The 18,269-nt window shown below is 45.2% G+C and overlaps 2 protein-coding genes across 2 annotated transcripts; both read left to right on the plus strand.

The window, feature by feature from the left end:
• The first annotated feature begins 1,035 nt into the window (after nt 1–1,035).
• Nucleotides 1,036–5,684, plus strand: LOC139060141 (uncharacterized). The gene is made up of 2 exons (XM_070539046.1): nt 1,036–1,266; nt 1,706–5,684. The coding sequence occupies exon 2, from the start codon at nt 1,762–1,764 to the stop codon at nt 5,479–5,481; it is 3,720 nt and encodes a 1,239-aa protein (XP_070395147.1). The 5' UTR covers nt 1,036–1,266; nt 1,706–1,761; the 3' UTR covers nt 5,482–5,684.
• Nucleotides 5,685–6,070: 386 nt separating this feature from the next.
• mgr (prefoldin subunit mgr) lies at nt 6,071–17,845 on the plus strand. Its single transcript, XM_070539048.1, has 6 exons — nt 6,071–6,269; nt 6,355–6,479; nt 6,634–6,700; nt 7,500–7,598; nt 12,138–12,276; nt 17,529–17,845. The coding sequence occupies exons 1-6, from the start codon at nt 6,195–6,197 to the stop codon at nt 17,600–17,602; spliced, it is 579 nt and encodes a 192-aa protein (XP_070395149.1). The 5' UTR covers nt 6,071–6,194; the 3' UTR covers nt 17,603–17,845.
• Nucleotides 17,846–18,269: the final 424 nt, after the last annotated feature.

An 18,269-nucleotide genomic window follows, 5' to 3' on the forward strand; every position in this document is an offset into this window, starting at 1 on the left:
TGCGGACAACTTTCGCGTCGAATGTGCACCGTGCCTTCTGGAGCTCCCTGGGCGTCGATCGCCACATTAGCCTCTTCACAGCTGTGATTATGCGTGACCCTGCGCAACATCACTGCAGAAATTGCAGCGCTCATGTTTCTACTAGAACATTCTAGTTTCTACTATACCCAAGTCCAGAGGGAAGCTAGACAGAACGGTAGAGAGGAGGCAGAGAATGGGTAGAACTGATGCATGACACTTTCTTCTCCCCCTTCGGACTGTCCCTTTCATGCATGTTGTTCTTTCAGAACCAACCTCCTGAAACTTTCTGTTCCGTAGGAAAGGAAAAGTTCGTCAGAAAATTCCGGGTTGGGGGCTCGACCCCCACCCCCCTTCCCGGCTACGCCAATGTACACGTGTGTTTGCGCATTTCACCTCCATTGAAATACAGCCGCCGTGGCCGGAATCCGATCTCGCTTCATCGTGCTTAGGAGCAAAACACCACAGCCACTAAGCAACCAGGCAGGTTAAAAAAAAACGTTGCAGCTTTAATTACCTCAAAGACTCAAACACAATTTCATTGCTCTCTTTCCCTCTTTCTTCACGTTGCCTCAGCGCATTTTCGGATTCCACTAATATTACGGCTTCTTTGATATCTTCCAGTCTCGCGGCATCCCTGTCCTTCTCTTCTTTCTGCGAACAACTCACGGTGAAGGTCAGCTGTTCAACACCGTGTTGAACCTTCCAAGGCTTCCTGTTTCTGCCTTCGCGACTCCACCAGATTCGCTTTACTTAGCATTTTTTCAAAGCTGTAACGCGCATGTGACAACCGCTGTGCACATGTGTATAATATATTTTTTTTTTTTTCCGCGACCATCATCAAGTTACACAAATCGCGACACCTGTTGATAAGCCGACGTTTCCGATGGCCCGGAACGTAATACATACGTGTAAAAACGGTACAAACCCACAAACGTGCAGGTTCCGTAATCGCATGTAATCGCAGCGCAGGCAGCGCCACCCCGGTGGGCGCGCCAAAATTTAGAGAACGAAACTCGAAACCACGGCGACCACGGGACCACAGCAAAATATATCCGTTGTTCCTTCGAAACTGCTGCTTGCGCGCTGCTGTTAAGCGCGCCTGATTGTGTTGTGAATTGCCATTCAATTGCGCATTAGGATTGGTCGGTTGGTTATGGCGTAAACCGACGGCGGTTTCTCGATTGTTCGGACGGCGAAAATGTGAGGAAACCAGTGCACCTGTTCGACGGATTTTTTCTAATTCAGGTGAGCAAGAACGTTTGACTGGTAGTAGCTTTTGAAGTGTTGCACACGCGGTTGAACCGAGTGTCGTGGCGAATAACTTGCTTGGCGTCCGAAAGACGCGATTCTTTTGTCAGGCTTTTTATTCGCCGCACGGTCGTTCCAATGAGTGGTTGCTTTTCTTCTGCGGCACCTTTTATCATTTTTGCCCGTGTCGTTCAATTTATTTTTCTTAACCAATTCTAGGTTGCTCTCAATGAAGTTATGCCCTTGTAACATATTCCCATGTAGCTTTTATTAGCGTTTTTGGCGCCCGGCGCTTGCTGTAGTTCTTGAGGCTCGTACAAGAATAGCTTATTTTGTAAGGCGTACGATGTGTTGCCACCATGTATGCCCTTAGTAAGAGTGGTTGCGTGTTGACATCATCGAATCGAGATACGTTTGTTTTTGCTTTGTTTAACAGGCCAAGGACGTGCAAGCACAGAGCCGGAGCAAAAGTTTTAGTCGCAGACGGGAAACATGGATGCTGCCCGTTTGAGGACTCCAAGCAGGAAGACAATTGCGCGAAGGTTGTGTAGCACGCCAATTAGGACAAGTGATGCTGGGGACAATGAAGTGGCCGATGGTGACGTCTCATCATTTCTTTCCACCTTGGACGATTTTGTAGAGCAATGCGATAGTTTCCTTCCTGCATGCCCACAAGTCCCATCTGAAAGCGATGCTGCTGGCAGTACAGGCAGTTTTCACGGATTTTTTATCGAGGACAGTGAAGGACCAAGCTTGGCAGAGCGTGCAAGCACTACTTGGCACGGTCGCTTATTAGAAGACAACAGGGTGGACTCTGTCGAAGATGCTGATGAAGCTCAAACACTCAGTATTGCATACTGCAGTAGTGAATATCAGTGCATAGAAACAGCCCAATCGGAAAAATATCCATCAGTTTCTCAGCATTCAGCACGTTCATCAGCTAGGACTTTTCACAGGGAGCCGGACTTTGTTGGTAGTTCACAAAACAGTCACTACTACCACAATGGAGAACATTGTCAGGGCTGTAAAAAAGATAAGCTTGAGGGCGCACACCCGAAACACAGTGCTAGTTGTGCAATCCTGGAGGAACCAAATAGGGAAAATTCCAAGTCCACATCAAAAAATGAGCATTTTCGTTCACATTCATTTCAACAAGGGAACACATATGTCTCTACAAGATGTAGAGGGAAAACAGAAGGGAACCATTACAAGCAGCATGATCAAAGCTTTCATAGCAACTGTGAAAATGTTGAGCATTCTGCAAATGAAGGATGCAGACAGGAGCCTAGAGCAGGCAGAGTGAGCCGTCTGAACTGTGCTCGGATAGAAGGTGCCTTTGATACCGGAGAGTGTCCTGAGGCTCCTCATGGGAAGGAAGGTGGCCAGCATTATGGCCACTTAAATAGCAGCCGTGAAATGCAGAATGCTAGCGATTCCTCCTGCACACATTTCCAAGAAAAACTAGAGGAGCTGCAATTTGAGAAACACATGGAAAGTTTTAATAAAAGCTGTGTCATGGAGGATGGTTCGGCATTTAAGGAATATAAGGATGAATCATTGAATGCAGAGCCTGCACAATATGTAGATAGCTCTGATGACAGCTGTATCATGGTATATGCCTCTACATTTAAGAAATATGATGAAGTAGAAGAGGTACAAGCTCGGCAATATGTAGAAAGCCAAGATGGCAGTGGTATCATGGTGGGTGGTTCGGCATTTAAGGAATATAAGGTTGAGCTATTGGACGTAGAGCCTGCACAATATGTAGAGAGCTCCGATGACAGCTGTATCATGGTGGATGCCTCTACATTTAAGAAGTATGACGAAGTAAAAGAGGTAGAAGCTAAACATTATGTAGGAAGCTGCGATGGCAATCGTGTCATGAATGATGCTTTTACATTTAGAAATGATAAACCAAGGGAGGCAGGCTTAGTATGTCCAGAGAGCTTGTGTCATGTCCACCAGAGTAAAGGTAGCTTAGTAACACGCCATGAGAATGAATCAAATGAATGTGGTGTGCATTGCAGCACTAATTCTTTTCAGGGAGTTTTTGCACCTAATCAGAAACAAGTGTGTGAATGTGAGGCTCAGTGTAGCAGTGCCTATAGTTCGAGCTCTTGCCCACATCATGCAAACTCTGTTGGCAGTATCTCTGTACCTGTCCACCAGACACTTTCAGCAGGATGCAAAACACAATTTGACTTCTGTTACAAATCCTGTACTGGGGATAAACAGGTGCCATGTGTCACACCTCACAAACAAAATGAGCTGGAGACTATTGAACCATTAGAAGATACTACTTCAAATAACTTTAGCAATTTTTTGCCTTCAGAAGCAGCTAGTGACAGTGATCTCTCTCCGGCAAATCGCACTGCACGTGTGAAAACTGAGCATTGCAGCTCCATTCGGAATCTTACAGCCTCAAGCATTAGTAACGCTAGGAATGTGATTTTGAAGCCACAGTTGGGAAAGAATGCCAGCGCTAACAGCCCTGCTTACTTTACAGATATTATGCAATCTGTCCCAAATATGTGTGACAGAAGTTCATTATATCACGAGGACATGGGGCAGATAGTACCAGGGTTCAAGGGGGCAAATGACAAACCTGTTACTGGTTTGTCAGCTCCTAGTGATGATCATGCAGAGCCTTCCAGTTATATAGAGCACAAGCCTAAAGACAACGCAATTGAGAGTAGCACTGATGCCAATGAAAAATTGGCAATTCTTGTTGTTGCGGGACATAAAGATCACCACAATGAGACCGACATTGTTCCTGCTGTAGACAAGGAGTGTAAAGGAACTTCAATGCCAATTAGTCCCAGCTCAAAACCTGTTCCTCTTCTGGATGCATGTCTGCAGTTGGACCATATCTGTGATAGAGCTGACATTTTTGACACTGCACTGGTAGCAGCAGCTGACAGGAATGTTGCATCAAGTACACAAAGATGCACCAAGGATGGCATCAGACCTCCATCACCGTCCTGCTCAGTCGCATCTGGAGATGTTCTAGACCTCGGAGTTGAAACTGATGATGAAGCCTTCATTGCCGAAGTACAGTCACCTGTTGCTTCATCAAAATCTACAGAACACGGCCAACCAACTTTGCAGATTGCAAATGCCATGGCCTCGACACATGAGGTACCAGCACAACCGTTTATTTCTATGCCAGAGTGCAAGCCTTCCCAGGAGCTTCCGAATTCTACGGACACCAGAAGCCTTGCTGGAATCGAACCTGTAGCCCCACTGTTGGTACATACACTAAGCAAGGATGCAATGTACGTATCTGATGATTTGGACATGCGTGAGAAAATAAACACTATTAGACGTCACCAAGGACGGCATTTCGAGCCACCACACAAGCCTGAAGACCTTTGTGCTCATTCAAGCCACACTATGACCACTGATTCTCAAGGCTTGGACCTACAGCTGCCAAGTGTCGAGGCCCCAGAGGTGCAAAACCGAGCTCCATTCATGAGTGAAGATCCTGCTGAAAACAAGGACATTGAAAATCCTGAATGGGAAGCTGTTCGTTGCCTTAGCACAGATGAAGAACGATACCAGGCCGTCCACAAGATTTGGCATAACACCAGGATTCCAGACCCTCACAGGGAACTGACGACTTTCCATTATCGGCGACGAATGTTAAGTCTGGGACATGCAAAGAGCCAGCCCGCTAAGTCTAAACGCCGCAAGCGCAAAGCATCACGCAGCTCCTCGCGTGAACACACGAAACCTGCCAAGCGCCAGCGTTTTGACACTGACATCATTGACCTGAAGCTAAAAGAACTCAAACGGAAAAAGGAGAAAGACGTCACAAGAGCTCAGAAAACGTTCAGGGACGACATCCACAAGCTCCACTCGAGTTTGTGGAGGCCAAGGGAGGAGCCGTACGCTTCACATGACCGCGGACACCCTGACAAGCGCCACAGGAGAGCACATACGGCGCCATGGGACTTCCACTATTATCAGTCGCAAGAAATGAGGATCTGCGAAGAGTACAGAGCCAACGAAGAGAGCATCTACAACGAGTACAGGGCCAGGGAGTACAAACTGCTGAACGCTAGAGACGAAGTTCGGCGCGTCGACGCTTTCTACGCTGGCCTGAGGGACAGCGACCCGCGACTACTGTCAGAGGAACAAGTTAAAGAACACTTGAAGCTGGAGGAGACGCTGGGATGTTTCAAAAAGGCTTACAGGACACCGAGGGAATGAGTGCCGATGTGCGCGTGTGCTTTCGGAACTTTTGAGTTACGTGGTGCAGTCGGTCGCTGACTGTGCAAGGGTGTGTGAAACTGCTTCTAGTACACTCTAACATTGTGACAGCCAGAGGCTTAGCACGTTTTATTTTTCTTACGAAGTCTCTCTCTCTCTCTTTGCGTTCTCTTTACGTAAAATAAAGCATGAAATCAACAATGCGTTTGTGTCTCTAGCCGCTCTAGCATGTCGCATGCGAAACTAGCTGCTGTTATCGGTAAAAGGTGAAACTTGAAGAAGCGGTGCGCTTCCTAAAATACTTAGAATGAGCTACCGCTTTTTAACTTTAAGGACTAGCTCAGGAATTTGTGCTGGGTTCGTGCAAGGTATAGCGTTGATCGTTCGCTTAAACGCGCAAGTACGCTAAACTTTCGGAAGATACGGGTTTCGGTTTCGAAACCTTTACGCAATTTCTAAGCAAGACCTACTGAAAACGCTAATTTTTTTCGTTCTTTCTTGATTTTTTATTTTTACACGCCTGTTTAATTTATTACGCACTGCATTTTTGGGGATACGAGCAGCAGTCAGGTGGGCCAGGGGGCGCTTATGTCGTTTCTTGTTTCGCCGTCTCGCGATTGCCTTTTTAATCTCGCGTTCACCACGCCTTACGTCAAGCTGCCTTTAATTGTGCTTACTATTGCTTGATCGGCTGCATAAGCACGGCTTTCGCTATGACAGACTCGGCAGACGTTGAAAAGGCGACGAAGAAGTTGATTCATGCAGGGATTCCCAAGGCAGTATGCCTGGTAAGTCGCTCACACGTGATTTGCGCCGGCTGGCTTGACCAGCAAACTGTCGCTGAGAGTAATGTTTGTATGCTATGCATTCTAGGACGATATGGATGAATTTATGGCGAGAGAAGAGAATCAAACCATAGATGCGGCACTTAAGAACCTCGACGAGCAGCACAGTAAATATAAGTTCATGGAGTTAAATCTGCTCCAGAAGAAACAAAGGTGGGAGCGCCTCAATACTTTTCATTTTCCCTCACTGCTTTTCTATGGAATCTGTCAAGTGTTCATTGTTGCGTATTTTTTTTTTGGGGGGGGGGGGGGGGAGGAGATGGATCACGGTAGCAGAAACAGCATGTGTACGTGAATTGTATTTCAGGTTAAAGAGCCAGATCCCTGAAATCAAAACGTCGCTGGAGATCGTCAAACTGCTTAAATCGAAAAGGGTATGGTCCTGAGCCTTCTTATACAACTTTTGATTGGAAACATGCCTGTTCTATCAGCATCGGAGATATGCTGCAACTAGATATTCTTTTCTTTGTGGCCGACAAACTCGCCCTTAACGTAGCCGGCTGACAAAATGAACTGTTCAGTTTCCTCTTGAACAGAATATTTATGTATGCTGGTTTGTAGTGTAGTGTGTCAAACCAGTGCAATTTTTGTGCATGTGGGGAAATATCCTGAGAAAGCGCTTATATTTATTTGAAGCCACGCCAAAATACTAACTACAAAACAGATTGCTGGCCGCTTAAGATATACGAATATTGTGGATTGAATTGCATGGTTCTCTGATGTTGTGGGACGAAATTGCATGGAAAACATTGTTTATTGACATGAAGGGTGGTTATAATTGATAAAGCGATCCAAAGATAAAGGTTTAGGTGTTTGCAGGTTGATTTCTGAAGCTTGCATAATCTCCGAGGTTGAATGCCATCCTACTAACATTATTGCATGTCTTGAGCCTTCTATTATCAAATGCACATATTTTCAGAAAGCATTTCATTGGCACATCACTACAAATTAACTAGACAAGGGCTCCTGTTGCACTACTGTTTGTAGTAAATGGTTCCAGAATGTTACATTGGCCTGTTTGCACTTGTTAAACTAGTTGAAGCTTGCTGAGCTTTAAATGTTGCCACCATGATTGTGCCAACAGACTATGCAATACAAGTGTTGAGTCTGTATTTTGTTTCCAAGTATTGCAATTCGTAGCAATCTACAAAGCCTACTGCTGACTCTCCTTAGGACTCCTCCGAAGACATGGAGACAAGGTTTGTGCTGTCAGACCAGGTCTACTCCAAGGCTGTCATACCGCCTACAGAGCGAGTCTGCCTCTGGCTTGGCGTAAGTCTCTTATTTGCCTTGTTTGACTTGTTTAGTTTCTGTACAAGGACCTGGCTTTGTTAAATCTCCAGTGCTTGGTTGACATTAATTTACATGCATGAACACCATGCGGCAACACTCTTGCATGTTTGACCTTGTCATGGTGCCGATGTAACTGGTATTAAATGCCCCCAAATCTCCAGTGCTTGGTTGACATTAATTAACATACATGAACACCATGCGGCAACACTGTCTCATGTTTGGCCTTGTCAAAGTGCAAACGTAGCTGGTATTAAAGGCCCCCTCACAGTGCTCGAAACTTTGGTTGCACTTCAATTTCTAAAGTGTGTATGGGTTGTATTATACCACAAGAATATTTCAAGTTGATTCATTATGAGAGGAGATAGAAGTTAAAATGTCACAATCCCATGCTTCCAGGAGGCGAGCTTCACTGCCAACACAGGCACTCTCCCTTTGTCTTGACTAGCGCCCGTAAGCAACACCCCTTCCTTGCCTTCTCCCATACCGGAATCAAGGGGACACACCACATTTGCATCATGAGCACCATCACCTTCTTTTCTTCTTTCTCTTTCTTTATTGCTGCACAGTGAACTTCTAGTGGCAGTTCTGTGCATTATGGTTTACGAAAGTAACATGCAATAGTCAGTGGCGTTGCAGGCAGTGCGTCTTATGTAGAGCTGCTTATGCATGTGACCTTGATTCTCTAACAGGAAGCAAGGCCCAGTTGAGAGGAAGGGCGTGTGAGACAAGGTTTCATTTAAAATTTTAGCTACTCTTGTGCTGCGCAGCAGTCTGATACGTTGTAGACAATCATCGGCACATAAGGCATGCTTGTGTGTTTGTAATGCCCAGACATGGTGAGGGGGCTCTTTAAAACTGTTTCTCGCAGTACTTCTGTCTACAAATTGGAATCATTGCGTGATTATAATTTCTAGTTCTTCTAGCAGGTTTCACATGTCGAGGAGCAAACACACATGGAAATTGCAGACATGCAATGTTAGTAGATGTATAGAGTGTGCAGTAATACAAACACACTTTAGAGCAGTGATGCAACATGGTCTCCTGTAGTTCCGCTTCAAAGCCTCGTTTAACCCTTTCTGTGCCACTGATGAGTATAGCCATCATAAGCAAAAGTATCGTGCAGTGGGATCACATCCATCAGTTTGTTTCTAGTTGTGGCTTTTGACACTAGGTGATCTGTGTGTAGTCTTTTTTATTTTATCTTTTTAAATATTCAGCTGCTTGAATGCTTGCACTAAAAACATGGTGTGCCTGCACACCGCATACTTAAGGAACTTGGTACAATTTTTGTCATTTCCTGCGGTATGGAAAGCTTTGAACACTAGCCTTGCAGTACACGGGGTTATTATTGGATTAGTGTGCAGCCATTTGATATTGCAGTGTTCATGTCCAGTAGCTGTCTAGAAGGTCTATGCAAAGCACTGCTACACTACAAAATTTCTCTGCTGCAGGCATTGCAGCCGTCAGCCACGTTTTATGGCTGTCAAATCCTTCACGACTTGTCAAACCAAAGTGTAATTTATTCCATTGTCATGATCTGCTTAGACAACTTGTGCTATTACACATTTATCGTCATCTATTGGTATGCCTTCTTCTTTTTTTGCTTAATTTATTTTTAATTCTGTATCACATTGGAGCAACAGTGTACCACCAAGTATAAAAGAAAGCAAAATGCTAATGTATTGTTCTTAGCTCTCATATCTGTGTGCATATTGGTGACTGCCCCTCTAAATGAACATGGTGGTAGCAAAGGTTCTAGGTATTAAAATTATAGTCATTTGCTTTGCTTGGCCAAACCACAGTCTAATTATGAGGCATGCTGTAGCGGGTAGCTGCAGAATATATTTGACCGCCTGGGGCTTGTCTTAATGTATGGGTCAGAGATTACTGCATGCTTGTAGTACAGCATGTTATGGTTCAGTACCATGCAGCTTTCGAGCTTATCGGTTAACGCTGCTGTTTCAAAAGCTTGAGCTAACTAAACAATGGCTGTTTCTGCACTGTTTACATGGGAGAACGTTATTGTAACCCTCTGTGGTTGCCCTGCTGCTACAGCATTGTGCTGTTCAATTCGAGCTCACAGGTTCAGTCTCGACCGTGGCGGCCGTGTTTCAATGGGGGCAAAGTATAAAAACTCATGTACTTAAATTTATGTGCATATTAAAGTACCTCAGGTGGTCAAAATCATTCTGGAGTCCTCCACTACCGCATGCCTCATAATCATATCATGGTTCTGGCATGTTTAACTTAAGAATTAAACAGAAAAAGATGTCTTGTGACTGAGTGTTAAGCACAAGCATAGTAATCCTAAGCACACTGCAAACATTTATTTATTTGCTTATTTACTAGACTGCTATAGCAGCAGATCTAAAACTATACTACATGTTGCAACAGCATGCTAAAAGATTGTCGCGCTACACTTCTAGATAACCATGCTCGCCCTGCAAAACATTATATAGTCACAGTAGCACATATGGAAAACATGTAGTGGCTTGTGCTTTCTCCCTGTGGTCATTCGAAACCCCTGCCATATTGTATAAATCCTTTCAAACACCATGAATAAACACAGCAGTAGAGAAAATCTGAACACTAAGAAGAACAGCAGCATGGTGATGAAAATCCCTCATGCAAGGTGCAAGCAGGCATGCAAGGTGAGGCAAAAAAGTGGAAATGTAGTGAGATGACTTGTACTTTGTAAAGCCTAGCTGTCACTGGTATAGAGCTGCTGAACCAATGGGGAAGATAGGCTGAACTGGTGGGAAGTAAGTAGTCCAGCTGGAGGGAAAACAGTGCATGTGTGTGTCATTTCTTTGTGTCAACGATCCCCGCGCTACTTCCATGAAGAAATGCAAAATGGGACAAAAGGAGGAAAAATGCCTTTACAATGGCCGACCGTTTATTTGGACCTCACGGGGACTGTAGAAATGTCCGAATAAACAGGTGTCCAAAAAAGCAGATTAAGAAAAAAAAGAAACCCTTTATTTCCACGCACTTATTCGGGCTCGGCAATAGGCTTGAAGAAATTGTGAATGCGTCGATGCACACTGTTCCGTTTATGCACAATCAGATAAGCCTGAATCTCGGAGAGGGTCGTACGGTCACTATAGGCGACTGAAAGCACAGTCACTGCTTGTACACGCTCCACATGCGACGGCAGCATAGCACATGGTGCGTGATTTTCTGACTCAGAGTCATCGTCCAGCGGCGCAGCAGAAACCTGACGAATGATCTTGCCGTCGTCGAGTTTGGCGCATGTCAGTACAGCAGTATCAGCACCTGTGAAACTGTCAAATGAGACGGGTGTCCAGAATCGCAATGCAACCACTGCGCAGGTCTCGGCAGAACATTTTCGGCGTCAGTAGGGAGCACATAGGAAGGCGACAAATCCTAGGCCTCCCAGCACCCGCTTGCCGGCAGCATGCGCGGGCAGCGCCATTAGACACTTGACGCGATGTTTCCGTTTGCCGCGTTGCATCACCGCAACCTCGACACAGCACACAAAGCAAACATCACCACACCGTCACGCCGATAGCAGTCGCACAAACGAAAACTGTGGCCTACTTGCAGCGTCGTGCATGAAGAAAGAAACAAATCAGCTGCTGGATTGTCTTGACATGGCTTACTAACTGTGTTCCTGCTTGTCCCTGTGTCTTTCTTGCGCTATATATCCTTGTTTGTATGGCTTACTAAGCTGAGACCAGAGCTGCTGTAGCTACGAACGAGGCTGCAACGATGATGATGAGCGGGGATTTGCAGTAGCGCCACTTCGTGGGGCAGCAAGGAGGCTCCGTTCAAGACAAAAATGGCATTCAGCAAGTCGAACCATGCACCGGTCAGAGTCTGTGCATGGCGCTCTCGATCGAGTTGGCTCAAGGAGTGTCCGAAAAATCAGACGAGAAGTTTCAAGGTGTCCGAACTTTCAGCAGTTGTTATACATTATGGTCTATGGGGAGAATGGCGGTGCCGCGAAGCAGACTGAATAATCGAGCATGTCCGAATTTTTGGAGTCCGAAAAATCGGTCGGCGACTGTATATGCTGCAAAATCAGTCGACGAATGTATTTGCATATGCCCATCTGTGTACACTGATAATCACGATGCCTGAGCATTTCTTCCTGGTTGCTTCTTATGTCTCCAGACACTAAAGTGGGCTTGCCATGATGTCTATGCAATGATTGCCATCGGAAACAGTTAAAGTGGCAGTGATAATGTGGCTTTCAGCATAATGGTGCTTTTTGCAGCAAGTGTGTGAATTGGTTAATGTGCATCTACAGTGTTATTCTGCACTGCTACTTTGCTACCAAATACCACTGATCAGAATGTTAATCCTGATCACGGTGGCCACATGTTGATGGGGACCGTATGCAAAAATACCCATGTACTTAGATGTAGGTGCACATTTAAAAACCCCAAGTGGTCAGAATTAATCCGGAGTCCCCCACGATGGCGTGCCATCGTGGTTTTGGCGTGTAAAACCCCATAACCTAATTTATTTTAACCAGAATGTTTTCTCTTGCAGGCGAATGTGATGCTGGAGTACACGCTAGAAGGGGCGGAGGAGTTGCTCTGTAAGAATTTGCAAACTGCTACGAGGAACTTTACAGAGCTGCACAGTGACCTGGACTTCCTCAGAGATCAGATCACAACTACTGAAGTCAGTATCCTTAACCAAGTTTGTTGTAAATTTCTCTCTTGGCACAAAAGGGAGGAGTAATTGCTGACATGGTCTTATTAGCCTTGGATATACCTTATTAACCTTGCCATTCCTAATGACCTTTACATGTGTACTTGTTTTTGTCAAAAGAAACATGAAAGACAAAGCACAGAAGATAGAGAGTACACAACAGAATTTTCTTCTATGCTCCGTCGTTTATGTTCACTTTGTAGTTAAGTACACAGTTAGACTGACTCACTGACATTTTGCGGAAAGAAACAGAAGCACTGTGCACGTGAGCGCAGATAGCGCCAGGCTGTATGGGTGGCCTCCTGTTGCATCCACGCCACTCAAAAGCTCTGAAGGGTAAGGCGTACCCTCGTCCTCACCTTCCGACAGCCATACATGTTGACTCTCCCAAATTTTTTTTAATGTTACCACAGTTGGGCTTATTCTACAAATACTGCGTCAAGTTATTTACGATAAATTCTGCTCATGAAAAAGTTTCACTCACTCGACTGTGACCCTACCATTGGGATTCTTTGTCATGGTGAAAGGATGGCAGCAGGGTACTTTCTTTGAGCAAGTTTATGCAGATAAATTCCTGAAACAGGTAAAATTGGCAACAGCAGATTTGCTGAAAAAGTCGCTGTGGTCTAAATATGGTGTGTTGCTTGTCAGTGTCTGCTGCTGCCTGGGTCCTGCATCTAAAGATGAATCATGGTTCATAAAGTATGTGTCTTACGAAAGGCACGTGCTCAGAGCAAGTGTTAAAAAGAAGTACATGTTATTCCGCTTTTCCCCTTATTGGTCATGTGCATGGGATATTTATGAATTCTGACTTTCATGGTTTGGCAGGTATGCAGAGCTTTCCAGCACCAGTAGTTGTATCAGTGCAACTTGGCATAGCCACAGCTAAGCAAGAGTCTCACTTTTGTTGGCTTTCTTTCTGTTCATGAAGGCTATACATTTTCTTTCAGAAAGGCAGTGGAGAATTTTTACTAAAATGACACTAAGCATGTTTGCATATTATGAAGTGAAAAAAAAAATGCAATGTGCAAAGTTCCTTGCCATATTGATTTGGCATGAATCTTTGTGGTGGTAACTCTACGGCTTCGAGCATTTCTAATAGTACTGAGGAAGATTTGGCAGCACAGCATGTGCGAGCCTCGTAGCAGCTAGAAGCAGCAAGATTAGTTATGGTTAGTACAAGCATGCTGTGCACGCTACTGTGGCAGTGTCGTCTGCTACGCCATTCACTTCAGGAGGACATGTGCCTGCCAGCGCTAACTGCTCATTCCTGCTTAGAAAAAATGGTGCAATGTGCACAAGTACGATGTGGCCACAATCTGCAATGCATTTTCTTTCTTTATTTTTTTCCTCCCCTTTTACTGGAGTGGCACACAATCAGGAAAAGGAAAATGGGAATTTATCAACTCGCATGAAGTGTTATCAGGAATTCATGTGAACAATAGGGGCCTCACAAACAATAAGGATTTGGTGCTTGCAATACTGAAATGAAGAATGAAGCAGACGCCGTTCACAGTGGAAAGTGCTTCGCATGCTTGTGCTTACCATTGCGAATCTCGCCGCTTTTCACTATTGTAAGGTGCTGTCATGCTGTGTGGTCAACAGTTGTGCATTATAATAGTGTATAATGGTACACTATTAATGCACAACTCGCACTAATAATGTAATGGTACACTGGTATAATAATATGGTAGTCGTTCACTATAATATAGTATTTAAACAAATAAATATTAAAGATATGTGAAACTGTACACTGAATTGAATGCGGTGGTAACTTTCTCCACCACCTGCACCAACCGAATGGAACAGGGTTTCACAGCTTAAGGCCTGCAGGCTGCTAGCAGAGCAGCTTGTGGCTGAATGCATTGCATTCAGTAGGTGGATGTCTCATTTTCCCTTTAATAATTACTGCTCTCCACCTTGCAGGTTTCTGCAGAACTACGTCAAACTGTTACCTTTGTTTTGAGTTAAGTTTGACTTCGCCCTGCCATCTGCTAGCCTCCTGGTTAGCTCAGATGGTAGAGTGACTGCCCCGGAAAGGTGGTGGTCCTGGGTTCGTATTCCACACCAGGATGAATTTTTCTTCAACTGCGAGGCTTTTCTTTTGAGGAACCAGTATGGCTTTCCTTTGTAGCAATTGCTTTGATTGTGTGGATGTTTCATTTTCCCTTTATTTATTACTTCTCTCCACCTTGCGAGTTTCCACAGAACTGTTAGATCAAACTCTTGCCTTTCCTTCAAGTTGTTGATAAGTTCGACTTTGCCCTGCCATCAGCTAGCTACCTGGTTAGTTCAGGTGGTAGAGTGGCCACCCTGGAAAGGCGGCGGTCCTAGGTTCGTGTCCCGGATGAGGATGAATTTTTCTTCAACTGCGAGGCTTTTCTTTTGAGGAACCCATGTGGGTTTCCTTTGTAGCAATTGCTACGATTGGGTAGATGCTTCATTTTACCTTTACAGTGAAACCTCGTTAAATCGTAGTTGGCCGGAGCTCGGAAAAAGTATGTACTAAACGGTAGTACTGTTTAAGCGAAATAGCATGAGATCGCCCACTTATCTGTCGAAAACGGAACTCAGAGGGAGTGCGATGAAAGGGGAAAAACATGCAGTATTTATTCACTTCACGGGACGTAAATGTTATTTTCGTTTGATATCGCGGCGGCTTAGCACGACGACAGCGGCCTCAAACTTACTGAAGCTGCGTGCCAGCTTCTCAGCCGGCCCCCCTTCTCTCGGTAAACACTCGCACGGCAGATTCCTCGTTGGCGTTACGTATTCTCCGTGCACGCGCGCAGTAGTGCTGCATAAGTCCCGGGGCGCCTTTTTCATTGCTGGGTGCCGGAGTTCGGAAAACTTTTCGTTTGGAATAGTTAGGTTATCGCGCCCCTGTTCTCCTTGCGACAATCGCATTCATGAGGCTGACGTAACGCGCAGCTTGTGCCACTGTCGGGCCTGAATAGCCCGTGCTGTCGCTTTCCGTGTCGTCCTCATCACTGTCGCTAGTTGACACTTCGGCAACAACAGCGGCAACGATGGTGAAAAGTCGAACCTCGTAGCCGACATCTCTTCGCGGTCGCAGCAGCGCTGCCGAGCAATTTCGCATTCCAAATGCCACACACTGTAGTCAACAGCAGATCCATATCGCGGGCCAGCGCCGACTTCTTCGTGTCACGTTCGGTAGCACAGACGATGTCTAATTTTTCTTCTATGCTGAGCACCCGGCGTCTTTTTTATCCTAGCTTCGGCATGACGCGAGTCCTCGCTTGCACGACGCCACAACGCTCTCCGGCACGGCGTCCATGCGGCGTCGAAATGATGTTGATGTTGATGCAGCTTCACGTGCAAACGCACAGGGCGCTTGGAGGCCGTTGTATCGATCTCTGAGGCTTGTTGTTCTGCCGGGCCGCCCGATGGAGACGACACACCTCCGTGTTTGCGCGACGAAAAGTGGAAATGCTACGTTTTAACCGATGCGTACGCAATAAGCTGGTACGGTTTATGCGGATACAAAATACATTATGTTCAGAACGACAGAAAGCTGAGCTAGTTGGTAAGGATTCATTATGCAAAATTGAAGGGAGGCGCGCAGACAGGACACAAGAGTAGAGAAGTGGACAACACGAACGCCGACTATCAGCTGAAGGGGGCACTGAGGCGAAAAAAGAAAGAAGACACAAAACTCATCTGCGCATGCAATGATGAGAAACTCATCTGCGCATGTGCAGATGAGTTTTGTGTCTTCTTTCTTTTTTCGCCTCAGTGCCCCCTTCAGTTGATAGTCGGCGTTCGTGTTGTCCACTTCTCTACTCTTGTGTCCTGTCTGCATGCCTCACTTCTATTTTACATTATGTTCAATGGCCGCTGAGTCGTAGAGGTTTCCACATAACTATTATGTCATTACAATGTGTGTTGAAGATAGCAATGAGATAATGAGAATTGAAGCTCCCGCGCTAATTCTTGTACAACATAGAAATGAGGGTTGTGGATTTCATCAGTAAACAAAGGCATGTTGATGTAGTAAGCATATGATTATTGTTTTTGAGATGTTCTATAAATTTTGATATTTTTTGTGGTTCTGTGAAATCCCAAATAATGAGCTTTTGCTGTAGAACTGAGCATGTTGACAATGTTTAGTGAGAAGGAATCGTTCTTGCTATCAGAGGCAGATGCAGTAGACCATACTAGGATAGATTGAACTGCAATGCATGTGTCACCTGCAAACCTAGCTCTCTGGATTTGAGGCCATACTTGGCATGTCGATTTTATACTTGTGAGGTTGGTTGTCCGCAAGCATCCACGTAACAGCTTATAATTTGCAAAGATTCATTTGTAAAAAGACAAAAGAGGGGAATGTTTAGTACAATTTGTGTGCCAACTGCAAGCTTCTTGGCTGGATAGGATTCATATTGACAGCACACCTCCAATTCTACTGTTAGACTGCTGCCCCTGCAAATGAAACGTGGACGCACTAAGTACAGTGGCAAAGCCAAACAGCTGGGCCTGACACAGCTATGCAATCTTATCTATACTTACATAATTCGGTATAATGTATGGATTCATTTTGCTGGATTCTATTCATTTATTATCATCCATCGTTCACAGCTGGTACCCGCCGTGGTTGCTCAGTGGCTATGGTGTTGGGCTGCTGAGCACGAGGTCGCGGGATCGAATCCCGGCCATGGCGGCCGCATTCCGATGGGGGTGAAATGTGAAAACACCCGTGTACTTAGATTTAGGTGCACGTTAAAGATCCCCAGGTAGTCGAAATTCCCGGAGTCCTCCACTACGGCGTGCCTCATAATCAGAAAGTGGTTTTGGCACGTAAAACCCTACAATTTAATTTTTTTTTGTTCACAGCTGGCCAATTCCACTGATAATGTAGGCAGAGCAGCACTCTGACCATTGATGAAGTGCGAAAACGAATGCCATTGGAATAGAATCATTGCATTATCCCAAACAGTCTACCATTATCCTCAAGTTCAAAAGCAGGTCAGCAGGTTGTATTGTCTAACTCGTACGAAGGTTGTGCTGCTTATATCCATGCCTCATCTTTAGCCCATGTTTTCTCTTGTGCTGCATTTACTTGAAACATGCTTTTGAGAACATTTCAATCAGACGACGGGCACATTTTGTTGCTAGCACGTCAATACCCCTCAACAGGTAACATTGGTATATTTCAACACTACCCTGTTTGATGCTGCTGTTTGTACTTGACTGATCGCTCTTCAGATATGGCAAGGCTTCACAACTGGAATGTGAAAAAGGTGCAGGCGGAAAAGTTGATTGCCCAATCATCGACATGAGAACCAGTTACAGCATTACACAAGCAGCTTTCCAAGGGCTGACTGGTTCTTCGCTGATGGTTGCATCACAGAAAGCATGAATTTCCTCAAAAGTGTTACGCCGTGCCGCCACCTTGTGGAGAGTGTCTGAATGCCGTGCTGCATGTTGCACCGGTGTACTGAATAAGTTATTGCCACGTTCATGAGACCTAACCAAAGGCTTATAAAATGGTGAATAAAAAAAGGCTTTGTTTCGGCTAGTTACATGCCTTGGTACTGCATTGTTGTGCAGGATGACTGCGGGCTACCTGACTGTGGCTTATCTGCTGCCAGCTTGCGTTTCATTGTTGTTATAAACATGCATTTAAAGGGGTGGAGACATGAAAATTTTCGTTTACACATTCTTTGATTCAAGCATTGCATACTACAGGAAGTACAGTACACATCGCAAGTTTCATATATACCCGATAAATAATTTAATAATAGCATTACTATACCGAGCCATTTCGGTTTCGGTTTATGGGCTCCAGGTGATGCTACGGCGTCGTAGGAGAGGATACGCAACACGGCTTGTTCACGTGGGTCACAACAAATAGTGACTTAAAACTATGCTACGTAGTCCGCTCGCGCACACGCGTGCTCTGCCAGCATAGGTAAACAACTGGCGACTCGAAGTGCATGTCACAAT

This window comes from Dermacentor albipictus, chromosome 5 (assembly GCF_038994185.2).
Source record: "Dermacentor albipictus isolate Rhodes 1998 colony chromosome 5, USDA_Dalb.pri_finalv2, whole genome shotgun sequence".
In the NCBI taxonomy this organism is placed as follows: domain Eukaryota; kingdom Metazoa; phylum Arthropoda; class Arachnida; order Ixodida; family Ixodidae; genus Dermacentor; species Dermacentor albipictus.